Source organism: Chiloscyllium punctatum, chromosome 48 (assembly GCF_047496795.1).
Source record: "Chiloscyllium punctatum isolate Juve2018m chromosome 48, sChiPun1.3, whole genome shotgun sequence".
In the NCBI taxonomy this organism is placed as follows: Eukaryota; Metazoa; Chordata; class Chondrichthyes; order Orectolobiformes; family Hemiscylliidae; genus Chiloscyllium; species Chiloscyllium punctatum.
The window spans coordinates 51,253,586-51,278,654 of NC_092786.1; the positions used below are offsets into that span (position 1 = coordinate 51,253,586).

At 40.7% G+C, this 25,069-nt stretch overlaps 1 protein-coding gene across 3 annotated transcripts in view; it reads right to left on the minus strand.

Annotated features, from left to right (window-relative positions):
• chd2 (chromodomain helicase DNA binding protein 2) overlaps positions 1-25,069 on the minus strand; it is a 92,884-nt gene that overhangs the window by 34,038 nt on the left and 33,777 nt on the right. For all 3 annotated transcript variants that reach the window (XM_072565203.1, XM_072565205.1, XM_072565204.1), the window contains 13 exons: positions 23,674-23,808; positions 22,505-22,638; positions 21,686-21,911; positions 19,359-19,459; positions 17,125-17,169; positions 14,970-15,151; positions 11,474-11,598; positions 8,788-9,004; positions 7,499-7,588; positions 6,931-7,121; positions 6,061-6,249; positions 2,434-2,596; positions 860-1,012 (listed from right to left, as the gene is read on the minus strand). In XM_072565203.1, coding sequence (XP_072421304.1) covers positions 860-1,012; positions 2,434-2,596; positions 6,061-6,249; positions 6,931-7,121; positions 7,499-7,588; positions 8,788-9,004; positions 11,474-11,598; positions 14,970-15,151; positions 17,125-17,169; positions 19,359-19,459; positions 21,686-21,911; positions 22,505-22,638; positions 23,674-23,808 — 1,951 coding nt within the window. The remainder of the gene's footprint in view (positions 1-859; positions 1,013-2,433; positions 2,597-6,060; positions 6,250-6,930; positions 7,122-7,498; positions 7,589-8,787; positions 9,005-11,473; positions 11,599-14,969; positions 15,152-17,124; positions 17,170-19,358; positions 19,460-21,685; positions 21,912-22,504; positions 22,639-23,673; positions 23,809-25,069) is intronic.

Sequence of the window (25,069 nt, forward strand, 5' to 3'; positions counted from 1 at the left end):
ATCATTTAGAGACTGGACAGCCCCTTGTTAACTGGTGAGGTTAGCTCAAGGAGAACAAAAAAAAACAGGTCAGCATTAGGAAATGGCACCTAACTAATGTTTGTTTTGGAGCTGAATTAACAGACATCACTAGGGTCACTTGAAGGCACCATCAATTGCTCTCCTGCTGCTTTTCCCAGAGCAAGCAAGGATGAAAATCAAATTTGTATCAGAGAACATTAATGACACTTTGTGCACACAGAGAGAGAGAGGAATCTGCAACTGAAAAGGTGTCACTGTAGATGTGAGAGTATCACAGAATGTTAATGCCTATGAAGGAATTCTGCAGCATACAGAAGAAGTTTAGTGTTTACGTGTTTTACTTTTGAGCAGGGGTTCCTGTATTCTAACTTACTGTTGAATGCCCTGTATTACAATAGACACTACACTTCAAAAAAAATCTTCAGTGCTGGAGACATCCAGAGGTTTAAATGCTGATTCCATCTTCCTATTTCATTCTATGCTGGAATTATAGGATAGTTGATATGGCAAATTGAAAAATAGCTCAAGTGTGATGAAGATCTTCTGATCTTGACATGCAAGAAAGAGATATGGAAGAGTCGAAGGAGTTCCTGACTCCAGATAACTACCTGGTATGCGTGATTCTGACACGAAGAATGTCCAAGAAATGGTTCCAAATAGTGGCAACAAGCTCTTTCCACCCTTCATTTTGACAAGAGAAAGTAGAAAGGCAAGGGAACTGAACGTGGGGTAAAAAAACTCGTTCAAAAATGACACCATCCTGAATTGTGTGTCAGATTCTGAATTGCTCAGTATCTCTCAGGCTAATCAACACCCTGGAATTCTTTCTCACACTCACCTGGAATGGATAGTGCTTTATGGTCAAGTATTCAGCGAGGATGTCCAACATTCGGACCATCTGAGAGAAGATGAGCACTCTGTTTCCTCTCTCTCGAAGCCGGGTCATCAGCTTATCCAATAGAATCAGCTTGCCACTGCTCTTGATCAGGTTCTGCAAAAAAAGGAAGCAGGAAACACATTGGCAGGTCTGAGAAAGCACAGGTGCTGAGAACAACCCAGCTGCAATGCTATTCTATGAAAATATTATATTTAAACAGATACAGTTATGAATCAAATACATTCGAGGGTATGGAAAACATTTTCATCCCCAACTGTGCAGAAACAGTAGCAGGTTATTCATCCCTATGAGGTGGTCAGTTAGCTCAGGTGGCTGGATGGCCAATTTCTGACATAGAATGCTGCCAACACCATGGGTTCAAGGTCCCACACCAGTTGAAGTTACCATGAAGGACTCTTCATATCAACCTCTCCCCTGAAGGGTGGTGACCCTCAGGTTAAACCACTACTGGTGACCTCTATAAGAGCGCAGGGCTACGGTCCAGCTGGACTACGGTGGCTTTACCTTGCCCTATGAGCATGCTCTCTTCTTCAGTTATACCTTTAATTCCACCTAACAATTCTGGGATGCTCTTTGAGGAATAAACATCAAGATTCTGGGAATAACTCTTAGCTAGTTTCCTCAAAACAATACTGTAAGATCATTTTCCTTCATCTGAAGAGACCAGGGAGCATTGATTTAATAGCTTAACTGAAATATGTCATCTCTAATAGGTGTGGTCCCACTCCAAAGACTTCAATAAACTATTCAGGTGAATGCTTTCAAATGAACAATGGCAGGCATTTTACCACAGCATGCATAGAGAATTAGTTCAGATCTGTTATTTTGGTGGGAAGCATTAGCTCGGTAACAGTAATGAGGCAGAGAAAATATGTGTTAGTTGAAAAGTATTTGGATCTATCAGAAAACAAAGAAGGATAAAGAATGACATTGGAGTAATATGCCAGAGACCCAGGTTTACAGTCTGGAGTAACAGGTTCAAATCCCACCACAGCAGCTAGGGGAGTGTAATTGTGTTAATAGCTCTGGAAATGAAAACTGATTTCAGGAATGGTAACTACGACAACTACCATGGATTATTGTAAATGCCCATCTAATTCACTAATGTCCTTTAGAGAAGAGGATTTGGCATCCTTACCTGGTCTGGCCTACATACAAATCCTGACCCAAAGCAAAGCAGCTGATTCTTAAATGCTCTCTGAAACAGCCTAGGAAGTCCCTCAGCTCAATGGCAATTGAAGATTGGCAAGAAATGGTCAACTTGATAGCCATACCCACAACTCATGGAAGAATAAAAACAACGGAAAGCAAGCTAAATTAAAGATGGCATACATAGTGGGTGGCCATTCTTCCGTTTAAATGACAACTGGAAGCAGTAAAGGTGACAATAAAGATAGTTTAAACTCATCATTGCCTGTGACTCCAGTTCAGGTTTCTGAGACACTCACATTTCGAAGGTGTGATGAGTGATTCAGTGCAGAGGGAACAACATTTATCATCACAGTTTCACTCACCTGCAACACTTCTTGGCTGGACAGGTTCTCATTCTCCTCACACTGCTTAACCAAATAACAGTGATTGCAGCATTTCTTCAGCTCCATCATGATGTTGAGGAAGCTCGATGAAGACCCCCTGGTTCCCTTGGTGAGCGCTTTGTAATTTCGGGTTAATATCCACCTGCGTCGAGAGAGATGAGGAGTGCTCAGCATTAGGAACCGACTGAACAGCAGCACAAGTTCCTCATTACCACACACCATAACCTCACCATAACCAACATTACCAGGAAAGAAAGGACTAACCGATGCACCAAGTCCACTCCATCCAGAGATCATGTATTATTCTGTCATGGGCTCTTCCTCGGCACCTGGATACCTTCCCCTAACTCGTCAGGGAAAAGAAAAAAATCAAGCAATTCTGTTACCCTCAATCTACCTCGAACAGAAATAGATTCAACTCTTAACTTCTTGTAAAGTACATCCCTGACATTGTCTACCTGGGACGTTAGTGTTGTCTCAATGCTGTGAATCTTAGACTTCTGTCCTAATCATGTCCCTTCTTACTGCTGCAATGTTAGGTCCAGTATCTCCTCAGGATCCTGCACTGACACTGTCCTCTATCTCACTACATGCTCCACACTTGCAGCGTTATCTGAAAGCATAGCATCAGTTTCCATATGCATGTTGACTATATAAACTACTTCACTTCCACTTCTCTTTGGCCCTCATTATCTCCACACCATCAGATCACTTGCTCAATATCTAGTAAAGGATGAACAGAAATTTCCTTCATATAATTACTGGGCAAACAGAAGCCACTACAGTTGTCTTAAACTTGTTTCTCCTGATTCCAACTCCATTGCCCTCTCTGACCATGCCCAAATGTGAACAAGACTGTTCACAACTTGGCTGCTAGCTTTAACGAGTGAGTTCCGGAACACATATCCGCATTACCACAAAGGCACCTTGCTTCTACCTGTGTGACACTGCTCAATCTATCCCTACTGAGGGCCATTAACCACTGAAACTCTCAATAAATCCATGTTGCTTCTAGACTTGACCATTCCAACTCTTTAGTGCTGGCTTCCATAGGTCTATCCTTCAGCTTGCTAACTCTAGTCTCTTGCAGCTCACTCATTTCCCCAGTACTCTCTGACCATCATTGGCACACCTACCTCTTTGACCAAGCTTTTGGTCATCTGGCGTAACCTCGCATGTGGCTTGGTGTTTAATTTTCTTGATAACGCCACCTCCGTGGTGGGCAAATGACTAGAATCAATATTGAGAGATAGGATTAACTGTTACTTGGAGAGGAATGGCCAGTATAGTTTTATTAAGGTCAGTCTTACTGACTTAAGTGAAGTTTCGGAGGAAGTAACGAAGAGGATTGATGAAAGTTGTGCAATGGATTTTGTCAACATAGATTTTATTTGGTAAGGTTCCACATGTCAGACTGCGAATAAAAATTAAAGCCCTTGGGATACAGTGGAAGGCGGAATGTTGGACCCAAAATTGCATCCAGATCGGTGATAGGAAATAAAGGTGATGGTCAAGTGATGTTTTTGTGAATGAAATGGTCCTTCCAGTGATGTTTCACAAGAGCTCAGTTTTGGGTCCCTTGCTGTTTACGGCATACATTAATGATTTGGACTTAAAGGTGGGAAACACTGTGGGGAAAATCGCACACAATGTAAAAATTAGGTAGTTGATCGCAAAGGTGAAGGCTGTCAACTTCAGAAAGATATCAACAACTTGGCCAAGTGGGCAGAAGAGTGCAAACAGAATTTAAACTGGAGAAGTGTGAGGTTATGAATTTGGGGAAGGCAAATGTCCAACAGAATCCACTATAAATCTGACATTACTGGGAGAGGTAGAGAAAGTAAAATATCTTTGGGAGTACATGTCCACAGGTCCCTAAAGGTAGATAAGGTGGTAAAGACCACATGTAGGATACTTTCCTTCATTGGACAAGGTGATGAATACATGAGCAGTGGTACAGTGCTGGAATAATCTAAGACATGATTAGGTCCTAGCTAATGTACAGTTTAATGTACAGTTCTGGTCCATCACAGAAAGTACATAACTGCTTGAAAGGGAGAGAGTATGGGAATTTACAAGTACATTGCTAGGGCCTGAAAATTTCAAGTATAAGGAAAGATTGAATAAGCCAGACTTGTTTTCCTTAGAACAAAGGAGGCTGACAGGTGACTTATCTGAAGCATAGAAAATAATGAGCTTGCGTTGAGTGAATGGGGAATACTTAACACCCTTAGTACAGATGTCAATTACCAAGGAGCAAAGATTTAACAAGACTGGCACTTCGATTGAGTAGTTTTGGGGGAAGGGAGCGGAAGGAAGAACTTTTCCACCCAAAAGGCGAAAGGTGGCTAGGGTTCACTGCCCAGTTTGGTGACTGAGGTGGAAATCTTCAACCTAAAAGGAATGTGAATCTACACCTGAAGTGCTGTAACCTGCAAGGCCATGGACCACGTGCTGGAATGCAGGATTATTTTGGGGAGGGCTAGTTCATTTAGCTGGCACAGGTATGAATTACTCAATGGGCCATTGCTGCAGTGTAACATTTCTACCAACTGTACTCAAGAACCTAGAGGCATTTTACTAAAAATGCTTTCCACTCTCCCAGTAAACAGACTCAAGCAAGCCACCCTCTGTTTACATTCAAGCACCCGTCATCCCAACCTCTCTGCCTTCTATGCCTCCCCACTCCCTCAGGGTCTGCAATTACTGGGGTCAGTCTTCACTAAGCACCTTCGAACAAAGATGCTCATTTATTCTCATGCAGGGAGACACAATTGCACTTCAGCAAGTTTCTGTCAAAGACGGATTTATGAAGATCACAAAGTTGCTCCCCATACACTCAAGGTAGTGACCTACTTGAATCAGGTTCAACAATTTAGAGGGGATTAGAACTGTGATGAGTACAATTTAGATCTGTGCTAATCTCTGTCTCTGTGCTTGGGGTTAACTGCTGCAGAACACTGGTGAAGTACCTGAATCATCAGGTATGAGGACCCAATACACAGCCACGGTATTACAAATACAAAGGTAACTGGCCTAAAAACTTGCTAAATCTAAAGCTACTTAAATTCCTGCTCCACAGTTGAGGCTGCAAAGATGTATTTTGTTATAATGCAGCTAAGACTGAATTTAAGGAGAGAGCAGCCTATTCATATCCTGAATCCCGTGCTCCTTAATTAGTGATGAGAGAATCCTGGTGGCCTCTTCTGTAATCCATTTTATTTTGGATGAATGATTAACATTGCGGTTAGAGAAAAAGGATGTCAAAATGTGGTTCCTGTGATGCTGCACTACATGACACCAGAAAGTTGCGGAGTTAATCGTGACTAATTTAACTGGCCTCCATGCTACAAATGACTAGTCAGAGAGAAAGAAAAAAACTGTTCAATTCTAGGATACATATTTAAGATGAAGTAAGATCTGTCCAGTTTACAATACCCTACATGGGGGAAAATGCTGCAAATTACAAAAAATACATTAAGCAGGGAAGAGGAAAGGGATGAAGAAAAGGAATAAGTAAATTTACAAAACCAGCATCTGCATTGGGCACCCCCTTATTCTTGGTCTCCTACTGAGCTATTCCTGTGACACCAGTTGAGCCCTTACTTATAATACTGCTTCTGTGAGGCTGACATTTCCACCCTCAGAATCTGTTCAACTTTGGCAGGAAGCGATTTTTCAACATCTTTCTTTACTCTGCGCAGCAGGAAGGGCTCCAGGACCCTGTGGAGACTCTGGAATCCATTTTCCCTTCCTTTCCCGTGTTCCTCTTCAAAGTCCTCCCAGGAATCAAACCTAGAGTGAAAAAAAAACTCATATGTCAAGTGCATGCCTGAATGTTCAAGTAGCTGCAATATGATAGATATAGCACCTCCAGCCATGCAACACACTCTCGGTATTGCAATTGAGAGTCAGCCGCATGCTGTGATGGACGTCCTGAGGCTTAATTAATCATAGAATCCAGAATGATGCCATTTGATCGGTTATGCCAGTATCAGCTCTGTGGCTGAGCTATGAAATTAAGCTCATTTCCCATGCTCTTTCTCCATAAGCCTGCACAATTGTCCCAGAGGACGCACAACAAAGAGCTCTGGGACTTTACTTCTATCAGAGGGATGTTCATGATATATAATTATTAGTCCATACATTAAGCAGGTTATTTATTCACATCCAATTACAGCTGAATAAACAGGTAAAATAACAGCCCAACCTTACTCTCCCGACTGCTATGAACGTTCATCAGCTCGGAAGTACACGTTGAGATGACAACTCAATTTAGTTATTAAAAAGTTTGCTACTGTTCTCCAGGAGAGAGCTTGCTGGAGGGAGTCTGGTTGCACAAAGTGACAAAGATAGTTTGTACCTGTGGAGCTGGTCTCAGTGTGACTGTGGTAAGCCACTGATGGGTAGGGGCATGTGGTTACCTACACTTTATAAACCTTTATTAATTGCTGGGTTGGCTAAGAGGTGGCTTACTTTTCAGGCATGATGAAGTGCAGGAGTGACCAGAGCTCTTTCAAGGAGTTCTGCAGCGGTGTCCCAGTTATCAGCAGTCGATGATTGGATCTGAAGTCGATTAGAGTCCGATACAAGAGGGAGTCATCATTCTTCAACCGATGAGCTTCGTCCACTCCCAGAAATGCCCAGTTTATACTCCCCAAAACATTCTGACAGGAAAGAAAAAGGCTTCAATAACAATTGAGGAGTGAGATTTCAGCACCAATGGAAGCTATGAAGCTCCAGCTGCCCATGCCTCTACCATCTCCATACCAGAGCTTCTGTTCTAACCTCAGAATTCTGGTTTTCTCCCACTGCCCATATCTTTGGATGTTTCACTTGTTTCAACATTTATCCAAGTTTTTCTGAAATATTATGACCAACTTGGCTTCTCCAGCCATCTGTGGTAAAGCAGTTCACAACATCCCAATTTTTAGGTTAAAATATGATTTCCATGTGCCCATGGTGAATTAGTCCCTTCTTGCTGACCAAGCCAGTTGTTTCTGACAGGCTTCAAATTTCACATCACTGCCTGAGGGGTTATTACCTTATCCTTCAGCAAAATTTCATACGTCGTTATCAATACGTTAAACTTCAGTCTCTTTGTCTCAGGATGTAACCAGTCGTATTCTCGGATCTGTAATAGAAAGTTTTAATTTGCTATGTGTTGGAGGTCAGTAATTATTAATGTTACAATGATACCTATAACTAGGTCCAGAGTTCTGGCTTTTGTACAAATATGTGTGCTAAATGACACCACCCTTGGCGAGTAGTAGGTTTCACAAACCCAGGTTTCACTTTCTTACAGAATAAGCCCAATATTAGCCCCTGGAACGACTGATTAAGACAGGGAGTAGCAGATAACTGAAAAATCCCAGGTCTCAGTCCTTTATGTGATCCCAATTAAGTTGTAATATAGAAAGCAATATTACAACGATTCTACATGCTTCTCTTACAGGGTGAGAGTTTAAGAGGTGAGGGAGAGAAACTGGTTCCCGCTCTCAAATCTTGATCATTATCCAATAGGAGAGAAATTTGAGGGGGTGCAAAAAGCCATCATAGTCTTACCAGGCTATAGAGCTGATCTCTCATTGAGAGAGATGACTGGTGGTGGGTTAACCTGAGTCATCACACCTCAGGTGAGGACAGAGACCGAGGAGAGTCCCTCATGGTAACCTTAGCCTTAGAGGAACTGAGCCCATACTATTGGCATCACTCTGCAGTGCAAACCAGCCGTCCAATTGAGCTTGTGAGGGGAACAGTAGGAGAGGATAAAATCAGAAATTGCTGGAAAAACTCAGCAGGTGTGGCAGCATCTGTAGAGAGAAAGCAGAGTTAACGCTACAGATCCAGTGACCCTTTTTCAGAACCCAGTTTCTAATTTCCAACATCCGCAGTTCTTCAGTCTTTTGATTCAAAATAAAATCATGTTTGACTGTGCTGTCTTCAATTTTGACGAGGCGCTTAGAAATGAAACGCCATTTAGGAAACAATCCCAGGTTTGTTTTTAATTCTTTCATGAGACATGGATGTCACTAGCTGGCCAGCACTTATTACTCATTCCTATTTTGGGCACTAAGCCCACAGAAATACATCTCAGCCTGGTAATGAAGAAATATTCAGAGGGTGTGTATGGCAGTGTAACTATCCTGGAGATCTGACACAGACCATACAGACCTCGTGAAGGAAAACAAATCATGTTCACACTAAGAGCTTAGAGATGACGGGCATTAACCTGTTTCTCCCATGTTGATTAACCTCACACACGTTTTCATATTTAACATAATTTCAAATTTCATGAATGTCCGGGTGTTTGAAGCAAGGTCTTGTACTCACCGTATTTCGGCTCATGACATCACCGATGTAAACAACCACATTCATGTTGGGCTCCCAGATTTCAAATTCTCGCTGCCAGGAAGTAAGCGTGGACAGTGGGACAACCAAGAGGAAAGGACCATAGAGCTGATGCTGATTGAATAGGTTTGAGAGAAAGGAGATAGTCTGGATTGTCTTACCCAAACCCATTTCATCAGCCAGGATCACACTGTTAGACCTGCGGGGGTTATCAAGTCAGAAAATATAAACAGTGAACAAACTGAAACACCAAAAGTAACTAACACCAACTGCACGAACATAACTTTGACATTGTAAAGCATCCCAAGATGTTTCGCAGGGGTAATACAAAGCAAAACACAACACCCAACCACATGAGGAGATACATGGGCACATGACTATGCGTCAGAGTCATTTAAAGCACAGTAAAATAGCCCTTCAGTTCAAAATCTTGTCCAAGGAGTTAATGTTTTTAAGAATGTCTTAAAGGAAGGTCAAGGGGCAGAGGGGTTCTTGGAGAGACATGAGCCCAAGTGATGGAAGTGATTCAAATCAGGGGTTGTCAAAAGGCCAAACCTGGAGGAACACATATTTCAGAGGGTTTTGGCCCCGGAGAATTTTATGGAGATAGAAAGATGGCAATGCCATAATGGGCTCCAAAAACAAGAATGAGACATTTAAAGCAGAGTTACTTTGCTAGAAGCCAATATAGGTCAGCAAGCATAAGGATTACAGGTAAATGAGATTTGATGTGAAATAGGTAATGGGCACCAAAACTTTGGATGACCTCAGCATTATGGAGGGCAGAATATGAGGGGCAAGACAGTAGTGCAATGGAATAATCATGCCTGGAAGTTTAAAAAAAAACCACAGCGGAGGATTTCAGCATGAACTGAACTTGAGAAAAGTCAGACTGTTGTATGAGTGGAGATACATGGTCTTAGTCACAGCATGAAGACACAGCTGAATGTTCACTCTGAGTCAAACAGAACTGTGTTACAACAGTGTTTCAGCCTCAGGCAAGTTGCTTTGTAGAGGGATGAAGGTTGCTTGTAAGAGAATAGGCTTGTAGTGGGGGTTAAGACATTTGATTGGAACATTGTTGATGTTCCAATCTCTCACTGCATCTGGTGTTGTGAAAGAGAAAGCACATTTAACCAATTTATTGGGAATTCTTTGAGGAAATAACATGCTCTGGGTAAAGGGGAACTGCTGGAATTACCATAATTAAAAACTTCTAGAAGGTGCCAAAAGCTGTAGTGGAAAATAAACAGGTGGAGAGGGTTAGCTAGTGAACAGAAGATTAGCTAGTGGGGAACCGAGTAAGCATACATGGATCGGTTTCTGGTTGACACGATGCAATAAGTGGTGAGTCCCAGAGATCAAGAACTTAACGTTTTATCATTTATGTTAAAGACTTAAAGGGACCAAAAGTTTAGTTGCTAAATTTGCTAACACCACAAGTTGGAAAATAAGTTGTGAGGAGGACATGAGGAGTTGACAAAGAAATGCAGACAGGTTGTGAGCAAGCTAAGATTTGGAGAATGGGGCAAATTGTGGAAAAATGTGGAACTGTCAATTTTGGCAGAAAGAATAAAAATGTGAATGTATTATCCAAGTACTGAGAAATTTCAGAGATCTGAAGCACTAATGAATCTGGGTGTCCTACGGCAGGAATCGCTTAGGGTTAGTATGCGGATACAAAAAGTAACTAAGAACGCAAGGGAAACTTGAATACAAAAGTGAGGAGTTATTTCTCAGTTACAGAGGGCATTCATGGAACCACATCTGGAGTACAGTATACAATAGTGACCTCGTTATTTAAGCAAGTATGTGAATGCAGTGGAAGCTGTCCAAAGGCGGCTTATTAGACTAATATATATGGAATGGGCATATTGGCCTTTTAAGAGAGTATTTGACAAACGAGGCTTGTGTCTGCTGGAGATCAGAAACTTAAGAGGTGACTTGATTAAATTTGGGAACTCTCTCCTTGGTGGAAGCAGTCACTAGATGTACTAGATGTTTGAAAGACATAGGTAGATGGATTCTTGATGAACAAGGGGGTAAAGCAATACCAGGATAGACAGGTAAAGGAAATGTGAGGTAATCAGATCAGCCCTGATTTTACTTAACAAGCTTAAGGGGACAAATAGCCTACCCCGGCATCATTTGTTCATGTAAGCAATTTTCCCTCACTTCAATCTAATTCATGTGCAAATCAGTTTCACCATCTAACGTCATCTGTTTTTAAAATAAGGTTGACTGCGAAAAATAGTAATATATCTAATCCCTGCCCCCACTGGGTTTGAACTCTACTGAGTCCTGCTCACAGGGGATGCAAGTGTGTGAAGGATTTGTTAGATTCAAAACACCATTTTTCATTTTCTGAAGCAGGTGACCTGTAGTGGGATCCACAGGCAACCAGTGATCTCCTGCAGCTCATCTAGGTGGGCATTTTCCACTTGTGAGCAGAGGCAATGAGTTTCAGTGAGCAATCTGACCACAGGAGATACCACAACTGATGCTGAGCCTATGATCAGCACTCATACATCTGTCAGCCAAGGTCACAGAACTGTGAGCCTGCATACCATACCATACCCTGCCCAACCAGTTGTAAACCCTGAACTATCACCTAACAAAAATTCAATCAAATTCATTACAAGCTCTTCGATCATATCCAAATCCGTACTTGCACCAGGAGTGAACGAGCCAGTTCAGACCCTCAAGTTGGTAATCCCTCAATTCCAAGCCCTCACTGCCGATATAGGAAGGCTGCTTCTTCATGGTAACAAACCTAGGCCTCTGTTTCAAGACCTGAAAAGCAAGAATTGAATTTCCATTTATTTCTTAATAGACAAACAAGTCCCTTGTGATCAGACTGAAACAGTCAGCAAAAGGATCATTTGATAGAGTTGTACAGCAAACAAGACATGAACCCATGAGATATCTCACTCGCCTTGAGGCATATACCTTGTCAACACAAAAATACATACAGCATCAATCACGCTTTTGTAACTATTTTTGGCAGGCACACAAAAACAGTGTCATAAAGAAAAGGAGAAGCAAATACTTGCATCTATTATTTCAGTGAGCCATTGGCACATCCAGCTCCTAAGGGAGTGGATGGAAAGCAGACTAAGATATGGGGACTGCAAAGAAATGATTTAAGACATGACACATGGTAAGCATGGCATCCTTAAGGATAGGGAAACTTGGATCTGCGGTCCAAAAGTGGAGTTACTTAGGTTTATTGTAAACTAAGTGATAGAAATTTGTCAGTATGATTAGTCAACACTTCTGCTTTATCAAACAACTGGTAGGTTTGGCAGAAGGGGAGTGGATGAAACTTGACCTTTCGCTGACATTCTTAATTATTTGCACAGGAGAGAAGCAAGCTCTGGGTAGATACTCAAAGCTAAGGGAAGATATTCTTTGAGGAGGTATTGAGCAAGTCAGATGAAGGAGAACCAGTGGGGACATGACTGATTTGGATTTCCAGAAGGTCTTTGACAAAGTACCTCACAGAAAATTGTTAAATAATAAAAGATACTGTGGTCAGTGAAGGTCAGTTGTGGACTGTGGGTCTGTACTCTGTGGAGTTTTGAAAGATGAGGGAGCATCTCACTGAAACTTACAGAATATTAATAGGCCTGGACAGAGTGGATGTTTAGAAGATGTTTCCACTAATAGGAGATGAGGATTGGAAGGAACAGCCTCAGACAGAAGGGATGTCCCTTTAGAACTGACATGAGGTAGAATTTCTTCAATTAGAGATAGTTAATCTGTGGGACTTGACCTCCACAGCCCGCTGTGGCAACAAGTCATTGAGCGTATTTAAAACAGAGACAGATAGGTTCTTGATTGGTAAAGGGATCAAGGGATACAGGAAGTAGGCAGGAGAATGGGGCTGAGAAATATATCAGCCATGACTGAATGGCAGAGCAGACGCAATGGGTCAAATAACCTAATTCTGTCCCTATTTCTTTATCTTATTTTAAAACCATGAGTAGCTTTAATAAAGAAAATGGAGAAATTTTGTGTTTCGTGACGAACTGTCAATTAGAGATTGTCAGATGTGGAAGATATGCTTAACAGAAATTGCTTCTTACAATTATTATTACATGGAGCACTTTGCTTCAGTCAGCTGATGAAACAGTAAACATTAAATCCTTTGAAGGAAAAGTAAAATATTTGATTCCAGACAAAGAGAGCTATTCAAATAAAACAGGATATTGGGAATAGTTTTTGATTGCTCTAAAAGGGTTAGGCACAGATACAATGGGCAAAGGCCCCTCCTTTAAACGGCTGCTTCTTTGATGACAACCTACTGTGAGAACATAGCAAATAATTTATTGGTGATAAAGCAATAATTCACAAAATGCCGTGGTGCACCAGAAAGTACTAGTGGCCAAGAGAATCTCAGTCTAGACTAGTAGATTTTAGCTGGTGTTTATTATCAATGTTTCTCAACTAAGCAGAACTAAATACAGCCAATGCTCGATAGCTAATCAATAATCCCCACCACAAAAAGTGTCTGTGAATATTGAGGATAGGGCTCAGTAGGCACAAAGTGACCATACATTAATTTTGCACCTACTGAAAGGCAGACTCTAGTGTGCATGCACTTAACTGAGGTACCTGTACAACAAGTCAGGAACTTCAGGAAACAAAGGAAGTAAGCTTTTCAAATGGTAACACAACCAGGAACAGTGCAAGTCACACTTTAATTTTTGGAACTGAAGAACCTTCAAATCATTTAGACCCAAAGCGGATTCATCTTCATGCATACCCGCCTCCATTTACCATCAACATGCAATTTCATTCTGCTACAGCAGCACAAGTTGTGGAAATAAACTGGTTGCATTCAGATTCATATTAAGCTTGACACAATAAACTACTGTGTAGAAATACTAACTCAAAACAAGTGCAATTTTGCACAACAAATGGATCGCGTGCAAGTACATTATTATCAAATTGTAATAATAGAGACAGCACTGTCTGTAACACTCACAGCCTTCAGGCACAAAGGTTATGGGTTAACTGGGAACTTTAATGAATGTGCATTGGCACACTAATGGAGTACTGAGAGGGTGCTGCGCTATCAAAGGTGCCAGGCTTTGTTATTTCAACAAGAATGTGAAGCAGAGGCATCAGTTAAAAGGCCCCACGACACTTTTTGAAAACAGACCAATGGAGATCTCCAGCTAATATGGAATAAAAGTAGATTGGACAATGCTGGTAACACCGAGCAAGCCAGGCAACATCAGTAGAATGAGAAACAGAGTCAGCTTTGAAGGTCAGTGACCTTTAGTCAAACATGCACAGTATTCCCAGCAACTGCAATATTCTGCTTTTGCATCTGAGATCCCCAGCTACACTGATTAACATTAAATATGCATCTATTACTCCTTTGGAGACTTGCTATGTACAAATTAGCTCCTAAAAAGCACTTCTATGAGCAGAATAGGGTAATGAATTAATTCATTAATGGACAAACATCCCAGAATTGAGCAAGATAATTTGCAATATCAAGTCTCTTTAATTTAACCTGCTTTACATTTATTTCACCTCCCCAGCAAACCCTTTCCTTGTGACCATTACAATACATGTCATGAAGTGGCAATGTTAAACTGGGTAAAGTTCATCTGGGTCTTGTTTTCTTTCTTTCCAATGCTGAGCATCTACTGTGTAAAGGAACCATGGAAAGCAAGTAGTCCCTGGCTCATCTGTTTTATACTTAATGGGCTGACCTCAACTGAGACAGGACAAGAGTTGCGACAAGTTGTTTTCACAATCATAAGAATCAAAAGGTGCTGTTCGAGAACAAGAGGAAGGCTGGAAAGGCAAGCTTTTGCATTCCAAGTCAAAGAGACTGACACACCATCTCCGGGTTCATGTGAAAAACCGTGCCATTTGGTTCAAGGACTGGTAAATGTCAGTGGCTCTGACACCCATATTTAAAAATTAATGTCTCGAGATGGTGTTGGAACAGAAATTTAAAACATAGTGGTTAATATCGTGTCTTACATTCCATCAATTACAAATTTCACTTGCTTTTCCGCCTTGTTTTGAACAGTAAACATGTAACATGCAATTGCAAACCAACCAAATTTTTTTTTTTAGGTGTAATGTATTAAAAAAAACACATTTAACACAAACGTGGTACCTTCGCGTATGACAATCACCTTGCAGTCTTTCGAGGGAATGGTTTTGGAATTATGACGGCTGTGGAAAGCATCAATGCACGCCTGGAACTTTCTGGAAATAAGAGCTCCATCCTCCCAGCTGCAGTCAACATATGGCAAACCCATCCACTTACACAGGTAGTCTGGCTGGCCAGAGGATGATGGTTTATGACTGGAATGTGCTATAGGGACAAATATGAGTCATTACCTCAGTGCTACCATACAGTTTACTGTAAACGTCTACCAAGTTTACAAAAAAGCAATATCTGGTTGTGGATGTAGCTGGTAAGGCCAGCATTTATTGCCCATCCTTAGGTGGATGGAAACAACTGAGAGCAATGTGAAGCTGTTGGCGGAGGAAAGCTAAAAGACAACTGTACGAGTATGTATGGGAGTCACACAAAGGTCAGGAAAGGAAAACAAGTTATTGTGCCCAAAGGGCAACAGCAAAGAGTTTGTGTCGTTTAACACTTTGAGCCAGTTTTGTGATCACTTAATTGTATAAGTTACAAACTAAATTCAAATTCTTTAACTGGCACAGTGGGATCTAAGCTCACATCTGTAGCATCAGTACAGATCTAAGGACTAAAGTCCTGGAACGTAACTGCTATAATATGAAGTACTGCATTCATTTCGGTCAAATGTTAAACAGCTTAATTTGCTGTTCAGTCTTGTACTTCACTGTCCATCCTGGAACTCTGAAATTTAACACCAGTCTGCAAAATTAACGAGTGATAATTCCATATTAATTGTTCTTAGACAGATGGTGGGGATGAACTGGGAATTCACTTGTGCTTTTATAATTAAACACACGTTGAAGCTGTGGTTGTGGGATTAAAACATGCTTGCTTATAACCTATTAACTTATAAATAGATGTTTGCAGAAGCATGTAAAGACTGGCCTTAGTTGTACCCTTCAGCAATGGCTTTATGGAATACAAACTGTATGGAGCGAAGGCTGATAAGCCAGGATTTCAATGCCAATCGCCATCTTTGTCACCCACCATACAGATGGTGGACTAAAATAGAATCAACTTCAGTTCTGTTGCTTCTTCCTCAATCATATTGCTTGCTGACATTCAAGGTCCTAGCCCAGACATGCATTGTGACCATTTGGGCACAGGGGTGAGGGAATCTTGAAACAGAATCATGGTTAATGTCATAATGCAAAGCAGCAATGTCTTGGGTGGTCTCCTTTGGATTCCACCCACAAACTGATCCCAGGGCATTAACAGTAGCAAAGAACACATTGATTTTAATATTAAAATTATCACATTCCTGGCAGATACCAAAATGACGTTTCAGCTTCGATATTAATACACCATAAAGGTTTGACACTGCATTGTCTGGCACAATCTGCACACTTCTTTAACCTGAGATTTGAGACAAGTTTACTTTGCTGCCTTTAAGGTGAAGTTCAATACACAGACTAATGAGAAGGGAATAGCTAGATGGATGAAATGACCTGTTCTTTGTTGCAAAGGACACATGCATTGGCACACTTTGGTCAGTACATAACTAAAGCAAAAATAAGCCACCAAATGTTGGTGAGGTTTCCAAATACAGATTATCCAGTAATACAAGGCATACACTGTTTGAGAATCGTCATTTGTTCTGACTTATAAAATAATTTAGATTGCTGCCTGTTATCAGAGGCCTCCGCACTCTACATGTAGTTTAAAGCTGTTCATATTGTCAGTGTAACAAAAACAGAAATTACTGGTGGAACTCAACTGATCTGGGAGCCTCGTTGGGGCAAAAGCAGGGTTAATTCTCCTGAGTCCAGTGATCTTCCTTTGGAACAGTTCTGAAGAGGAGACACCAGACTCAAAATGTTAACTAGCTTTCTCCCTTCAGATTCTGTGGACCTGTGGAGTTTTGTCAGCAATTCCTGTTTTTATTTCAGATCTTTAGCACCTACAATTCTTTTGTTATATTGTCAGCATACCTTGTCATTGCTTTAAAATTGGTCGTGGATTTCCCAATCATTTTGTACAATGAACAATCCAGAAGTCAATATAAACCAGACACAAAGAACGGAGACTGGGTATTTGCCACACACCAAGCACAGGATTAGAGAAGAATGTGGGAACTGAGACAGAGAAACACCAGTGGGTTATAGTTTAAACCCAAGGAGTTTTAAAAAAAAACTTACATGGAAATTCAGAGTGACTTGAAGATGACTTACTGGTCTTCATAGCTGGAGAGAAATAAATCTTTGTTCAGCACAGGGTGACTCAATATACTTAAAAGTTTCATTCAACAGGCACTCAAACTAATGCAGAAAAATTGAAGACAATTGTAATATCATGGGTCTATGTTATTTTTAGAACTGTTACATTAAAATATTTTTCAAACTCATGCAGTAGTTTTGGGTAAGAAATGATATGGAATGGCAAAATAACGATTTGTTCCTGTCATAAATTATTCCTACATGGAGGAATATATTGACTGCAAGGAAGTTGACTAGTCAGAAAACAAACAAACAATGATATAAAAGCTAAGAGGTTGCCTTGTTTGACAACAGTCATGACCCAACTGTTTTTGGATCTTGTGACCAAGAGCTTCAAGTTCTCCAAAAACCAGCTCTCTACCAGGCTGAGTGGCCCAGTGGTAATGTCCTTACCTCTGAGCCAGAGGAAAATTTACACGTCCATGGAGAGAGAAGAGAAGGAATGGAAGTTACTGGAGAGCTCTTGTAAAAAGCCAGCAAGGAAGTTGGCTATTCAGAAAACAAACAATGGACTAAATGGCCTTGCTCTATGACTGACAGTATGCAGTTAAGAGTGAGGTTTAAAATAGCAAATGCATCTGTACTTCCTGCTTACAATCATCAGAGAATTGTTGCACATAACATTGTGCATAAAACTTAAAATAAATCAAATCAACTCATTTACAGATACATTGTTAAAAGGAAACTGGAAGTTGAAGTTTTCAATCTTGCACTCTTCGGAACTAGGAAACAGGCTTGAAAAACAGACACCATTTTATATAACATAACAAGTGCACCCCAAGGCTATTTCTTGTGTCAGAGAGCTCATGAGTGGAAGTTCGAAAGCTTCAATTTCTAGTCTCATTTTAATCAAGTTCTGTGCTACCAAACATCCATTTACAAAGAGCTGTACATATTTTCACAAATGTTTTATAAATGGCACAAACTAGCAGTATACTGTTGGCTGCAATGCCAAAGTACATTGCTATTTTGCGTGGAATCTCATTTAAGTCTTGCCTGACAACTGGGAGCAAGAGGTTGAAGAAATACCACCACACATTGTGGCTTGGAAACGTGCAGTGTGGCACAGTCTAAACTGGCAGAAAATAGGGGTTTTGACCTAACTGGTTTGGCAACTGTAGCTGTGGATTCATTTTTGCTGAGAGAGGGAGGCAGCAGGAGAGGATGATTCCCCAAGTCTAAGTGGAGCAGCCTCAAGAGAAAATTAATATTAAAACAGTTTAAACAGTTATATCCCCATTGCTCTGTGTAATCAGCTTCACCAAAATTTGAAAGGAGAAACTTAATGAAACAATTTCAAGTTTGACTTTGGAAACAATAATGGAAACAAGTTATGTCAGAAACCAGTTTTCTGGAATTAAATATAACATACCTAACACCAATATACGAACAATTGGCAACTCTTACATCCTGAAGACTAACTTGGAGCTGGAATCCTTGCTTGCCCCCACTTTTCTCCTAAAAGTGATTAATTCCTGTTGGGCTCAGATCCTTGAGCATTTATTCCCTCCAGTACACAAACTAAATTCCTCACGAGGGCCATTCCTCACACTAGCTTGGAAGAACATCAGCAGGCAATGTGACTGCAGAGTCGTTCCAATTAAATTCAACCCCATCCTCTCCTTGATAAAAGTGAATGGATGGTGAAAGCAAGGGGCAAACATGACTGCTTCTTTAATCATTTACTGCCCAAGACACTGATGCCAATGGACAGACTTCTACTACTACCCCAGCAAACTTCCAAAAGACAGGAATGGATTCTGCGCTGTTGCTCCACTTAATAAGTCACCAAGAAACTTAACACCAGTCTCTATTCATTGGCTCCACCTTGTCAGCAAGAAAATTTATATTGCAGTTTGACAGATTAATAAACTGTGAAATCCAGGCCCAGATTGCATCTCCAGAGAATAGCTTGCTTGGTGAATTTAAAACCTAAATTCCAAGCCTAGACTCCTTTTATGTTAAAAGATTAAAAACCCAGATTATTTTAACACCACTTTGTTTTCAGATGTTTAATGAAAATTTGAGATGCCATGCACAAACTGTGCATTAGTGTATTTTTTCTTTAAGCTTATTTCCTTGTAGATTATTGAAAGGAAAAAAAAACCAAACTGACGTGTCTAATTATTCTTTGATATTCCCAGCTCATTCCTTACCAATTACCCTCTCTACGATCTGGTATTGCTTATTGAGGTCGAAAGCCATTTCTTGCTGACAGTTGTAGTACTCTATATCTTCTGGGGATGCTTTGGTCAGCCTGAAATTGAGAACAGAATAAATTGAGAGCCAACCTCCAGGTGTAATAGGATCACTAGTGAAAGTCCACTGCTTTAATGCTAAACCTTTTTGCTGTAACCTTGTTTGTCTCTTGTTTCATTCACTGGTCAGTGGAATCTGATCCAACCTTGAGAACAGACACTGTACACAGACATTGAGTTAATTTTTCAATGCAAAACAGCTCCTGTAAGGGTAAATAATCAACACTTTATTTACCCTTAGACAAAGTGCCAGTCATGAAGGCTCTGTATTTAGTCATTTTTTTTTAGGATTTCAGCTTTGAAATGTTGCAGAAAAATTTTAAGTTCTGTGGATACCTATGACTATTTCTTTCTTTTTAAAAGAAGTTACTTTGAACACTGGAACTTTTTTCTTTAAAAGATGGTAAACACATTTCCTGGGACCACATGATTTCAACTAATTGGTTGATTCGTTTGGAGGAAACCAGCCTGGGTTTAATGACTGTCATAGAGCTCATGACAACCGAAAGGAAAGGAACTTTCGAGCTCAGCTGTCCTGCTTCTGAAATAAAAGAACACTGATTCAGTGCGCTCTTGAGAAGCGAGGCAGCTCATCCCAATAATTCCTGAATAATACCTGCAAAGTCCCCAGAGACTACTGCGTCTAGTGATATGTCCTCTCAGAGGGGAAATGCCAGATCAACACCATCTGAACATTCCACACGATCTCTTTCACCTTCAATAACTAAGTATTGGAATTTCGTTTCCCCAAAGTCAATTTCTATCCAAAATTCTTGTTTTCCTTTACTACTATACACATGCATGAGAGTCAGGTTATTAAGGGAGGCAAATGGTTACATGTTCATATTATAAACTGCATGAGGAATTAATCAATTTGACATCTTTGTTAAAATAATCAGTATCTTTGCCTTTATTAAAGAAACCCAATTGAAGGATCTTTTTAATCTAAACCGAATATGGATAAGTGCATAATTGTCTGTATTTAAACATTTAAATTGATGTTGTCACAAGTGGAGCAGGGAAAGTGGGTGGGGGGGGGGGGGGGGGGGGGGGGGGGGAGAGGGGGGAGAAAGAGACCAGGGGAGGGGGGGGAGAAAGAAACGGGGGGAGAAGGGATTAGGGGGGAGGGGGAGAGTGGGGGAAACAAAGCCATCTTCAAACCTGAGTCATAACATGTTGTATTCAAACCTTTCAATCGTATTAATAGCAAAATAATGTGGATGCTGGAAATCTGAAACAAATTCAGAACATATGCTGGAGGAACTCAGCAATGTGGCTGCATGTGCAGACAGAGAAACAGAGTTAATGTTTTGATTCTGATTTGACTTTTCTTCAAAACGCTACAGATGCTGCAACTCCAGCAATTTCTATGTGCTCCTCTCAGCTGAAAGTCTATTAATTGCCAAGAACATGTAAACAGATAAATGGTCATGAACTATACCATGAATGTTAGTTTCTCCTTTAATAATTAAACAACCACCTACAGGCTGGATCTTAGCTGTTGGTCTTTAACCAAACAGAAACTGACTGCCATTGAAGCATGCATTTACAAGATCTCAGCGTTACTGCTGCATTCTGATGTCAGTGAAACAAGCCTGTGAAATTTCACACAATGCCCACCCCATTCTGAAAGGAAAGCTACACAGTTACAGATAGTGTCCTTCCAAACCTTTGGCTGCATCTTTGGAATGCCTTTCATGGAACGATGGCTCAGCGGTTAGCACTGCTGCTTCGGAGCACAGTGGCCCAGGTTTGATTCCACCCTCAGGCAACTGTCTGCGTGGGATTCACACATTCTCCCGGTGTCTGCGTGAGTTTCCTCCCACAGTCCGAAGATGTGTAGGTTAGGTGGATTAGCCATGGGAAGTGCAAGGTTACAAGGATCAAGTGGAGAGTTGGGTCTGTGTGGGATACTCTGTGAACTCAATGGGCTGAATAGCCTGCTTCCACACTGTAGGAATTCTATGATCTAGCACCTCATAGTTAAGCTAGACTCTGAGCCATGACACTTCTCATCTGATCAATGGTGATACAACTTAAACTGGGACCCAAAGAGCAAAACATGTTCAGCCAGTGCAGCAATTCAAAAACATTTGCCTCCAATCGCATGTTAAAGTTGTTTGCTGGAGTTTGTGCATCCTCAGATGGAAGCTAATCTGCTCGGATGTGGTTCCACTGAAACCAGTTCTACTTCAGGTAGGGTTTAATGAGAGCCATACAATTACCATTGGTTTACTTCTTCCTCCTTTTTGATAAAGTTCTCCAATTTCTTCATTCCTTTCACTTTCTGCTGTCTCAATGACTCTTCACTCTCCCAGGTGTTGTGGATGTACGACCAGCCTTTCCACTTGATGAGGTATTGCACCTCCTTCTCATCCTTCTCTGGATCAAAGTCTGCCCCTGGGTTTCCATCAGCCTCTACTGCGTAGACTGTAGTTGGGGCTCCGACGACTGCAAAGTGGGGGAGGAAAATGAATGTTGTAAAATGATTCAAAAATAACCATCTACCCCAAATTGCGCAATGACTAAACGGGTCATGATGCAGACCCCTGCACTAGTGGTGTGGAGTTACAGAATATAGGAGGGGCTGAGCAAGATAGAACTGCACAAACCGAATTGCCTGCCTATCTTTGGCCTAAGTGATACTTAGCATTATAATACTAAGTATTATAAATACTGTAGAATTGATAGTAAGTCAATGATTTGAACATAACTCTTAACTGTTATTGATTTCTCATGCAAACTGGTAGTCTGTCTTTCTATAGCCGGTTATTTATTTCCATAATATGCAAATTTCCAGCAGAGATCTTGTCACTTTCTGAAGTGACAACATAAATCCTACTTTTATATTGTGGAGATCTTAGCAAATTTCAGTTTTAGTCCAAAGTTCCTATAATCACCAGTTCTGAAATCACAAGATGAGAAACCTATTATTCAAGGATACTTGTGATTCAAAACTGGAGCTTGTCTACTCCAGTTGGCATAATGAACAGGTAAAGATGCACCATTCTCTACATTAAATGCAGATTCTGCATTCATCTCACCTCCTTTTTTCCAAATCCGGGAGTCAATAACTTTCTCAATGGTTTCACTGTCATCATTTTCCTCTCGTGCTGGTTCGCCTGTAACTTCGATGAGATCATCTGAATCAGTCTCAAAATCATCATCTTCTTTATAACTGAAAACACAATGATAGCCAGATTATAAAAAGCCAACATCCACAGCCCTTGGGACTGCAATTCAATCTTTCCTAAGCCCAGAAAAGAGCTGCTGCACAGTTCCCACGATTATCGTCCCTCATCACTCATTTCAGGAAGTGGGGAAGGGGTGAAACGCAGAGGGCAGTCGAATAATCATTGTTATTCTCAAACTAGCGTGGTGAATAGAATGCTTAGGAACTGAACAAATCTAAAATGAGGGGGCAAACAACTGCCCAGGCACAAATCTCAAGAAGCAGCAAGATGAGATACGTCACCAAGGTGCATTCAAGGCAAAGCCCGAAGTGTCCCAAAAGTGACAAAGACCTTTTGAGGTTCAGATCTGGCATCCACTCAAGAGTAAAATGAATATAGTGCTGAAATCATTTAAACAAATTCCTCATTATGCATGAGCTTTGTAAACTTAAAAAAAAACTTCCCATTTATTTTCTTTCTAAATTTTCTCTCTCAAGGGATGATGGATGCTGTTCCAGCAGGTGTGGTTGCCATTTAGTTAGCTGTGACCATCTGGACAATTTCCGGTTACTCATCTACTATAGACATGGAATGAGTGACCAATTCCAACCAAAAAATAAAACAACAGACATGAAATGGCCAGGTAAGGTATATCCAAAACATTAGATATGAATAAGGAGCTATATATGTATGAGAAAATTTACAAAAGCAACCTCCTGACAGCAATTTGTCAGAATTATGTCAGATAATATAATAGAGGAATGAATGTCACCCACAAATGCAACTAATCTACAGAACCATATCAATGCCACAGATATAAGTGTGTAAGCATGGTTCACGGAGACACTTAGAACATGATAAGGATTATGTCATTAGGGTTTTCTTGCCATTGACATTTCTCATTTTAAGCTCAGTGACTAACAGCATCTCCAGCAAACTTTTATTTACCTCACTGACACCTGACAATGACTTAGTCAGTCAATAGTGAAATTTTCAAAGGTGATTGGAAGGACTTTTAGACTAAATCAGAGTCCACTAACCTCACATTTTTAGTCACACATTTGCGGGTTTGGCGTTTGGGGGTGTCGTCGTCGTCATCATCATCCGAAGAATCTCTTCTCCTTTTCTTTCCCCTCCGAGTCTTCTGCCTTTTACCTTGGTTCCTGGCTGGTGGTCTAAGAAATTTACAGTCATCAATAGGTAAGAGGTTCCTAAGTAATGAATGATACTGACAGTCTACTGGTAAATGCAATCCTTGGTCAATTTGCTCTTCTTTAGTTTGCAATCTCACAGTGGCGTTTCCAATTCGTCAATTTGGGACCAATGCCTTTTTGATGTACATTAATAATATGGAGTGTGGTATTCAGGATATAACTCCAAAAGCTGCAGGTGGTAAAGTTCACAAGTGCAGCAAACAGTAAGAAGGATAGTAGCACACCTCAGAAGTCTCAGAGAGTGCTGAAATGGCCAAACAAATGGCATAAGAAATTTAATGCAAAAGACCATCTTTCTTTTAAAGTTGTTCCTGAGAAGTGGTCATCGCTGGCAAGGTTAACATCTCTAATTTTCCTTCAGAAGGTGATGGTATAACACCTTCTTGAACATGACAACATTTACAGTGGTCCTCAGGAAGAAGTTCTACAACATGGACCCAGCAACAGCAGAGGAACAGCACTGTAAATCCACATCAAAATGGCATGTGCTTTCGACGAGAACTTACTGGTGAAAGTGTTTTTTAAGCATTGTCCAGCACACACTATAATAATAAAGATACTACATAATTAGAGAAAGCTGGGATGTACATTCCCAAGTCACTGAAAATGGCAGGACAGGTTGAAAAGATTATTAAAAAGACGTCAGAATCCTGAGTTTTATAAATACAGCAAATGTTTTATTCACTGGCATCTATGGGACCAGGAGTGTGTAGGCTGATCAAATATTCCGGATAATCAAGTAGTATACTTAACCACAGTAAACCCTGAGCAGGCAAAGCTTCGAGATATCAACATCCCTTTAAAAAGCCGACATAAAAACATCAAAATACCCCCGAAAACCAATGTTAAAAAAACACAGTATCTCACAGAAACATAAGGCAGGGGGTATACATGTCACGATTATACTTAATTTATAAGATAAATACTCAAACATCGCAGCACTTGAGGTATATATTTTTTGCTAGTGCATTAACTGAGTTGATAAGGTGCCAGTAAAAAGCCAGTTTGCTGGAAAAGTGCAGGAGTGCAAAAGCAAAGAAATTGCACCAAATTTCCACTGAGAAAACTCGATGGGCCATAGTTGCTTTGAGGGCACATTTCAAAAAGGACATCAGGTTTTCAGACAGAATGTGGAGGAGATTTATTACCATGGTGTCAAAAAAATGCAGGACTTCAGTTACATGGGTAAACTAGCAAAATTGGGGCTTATCTTCTTCAAACA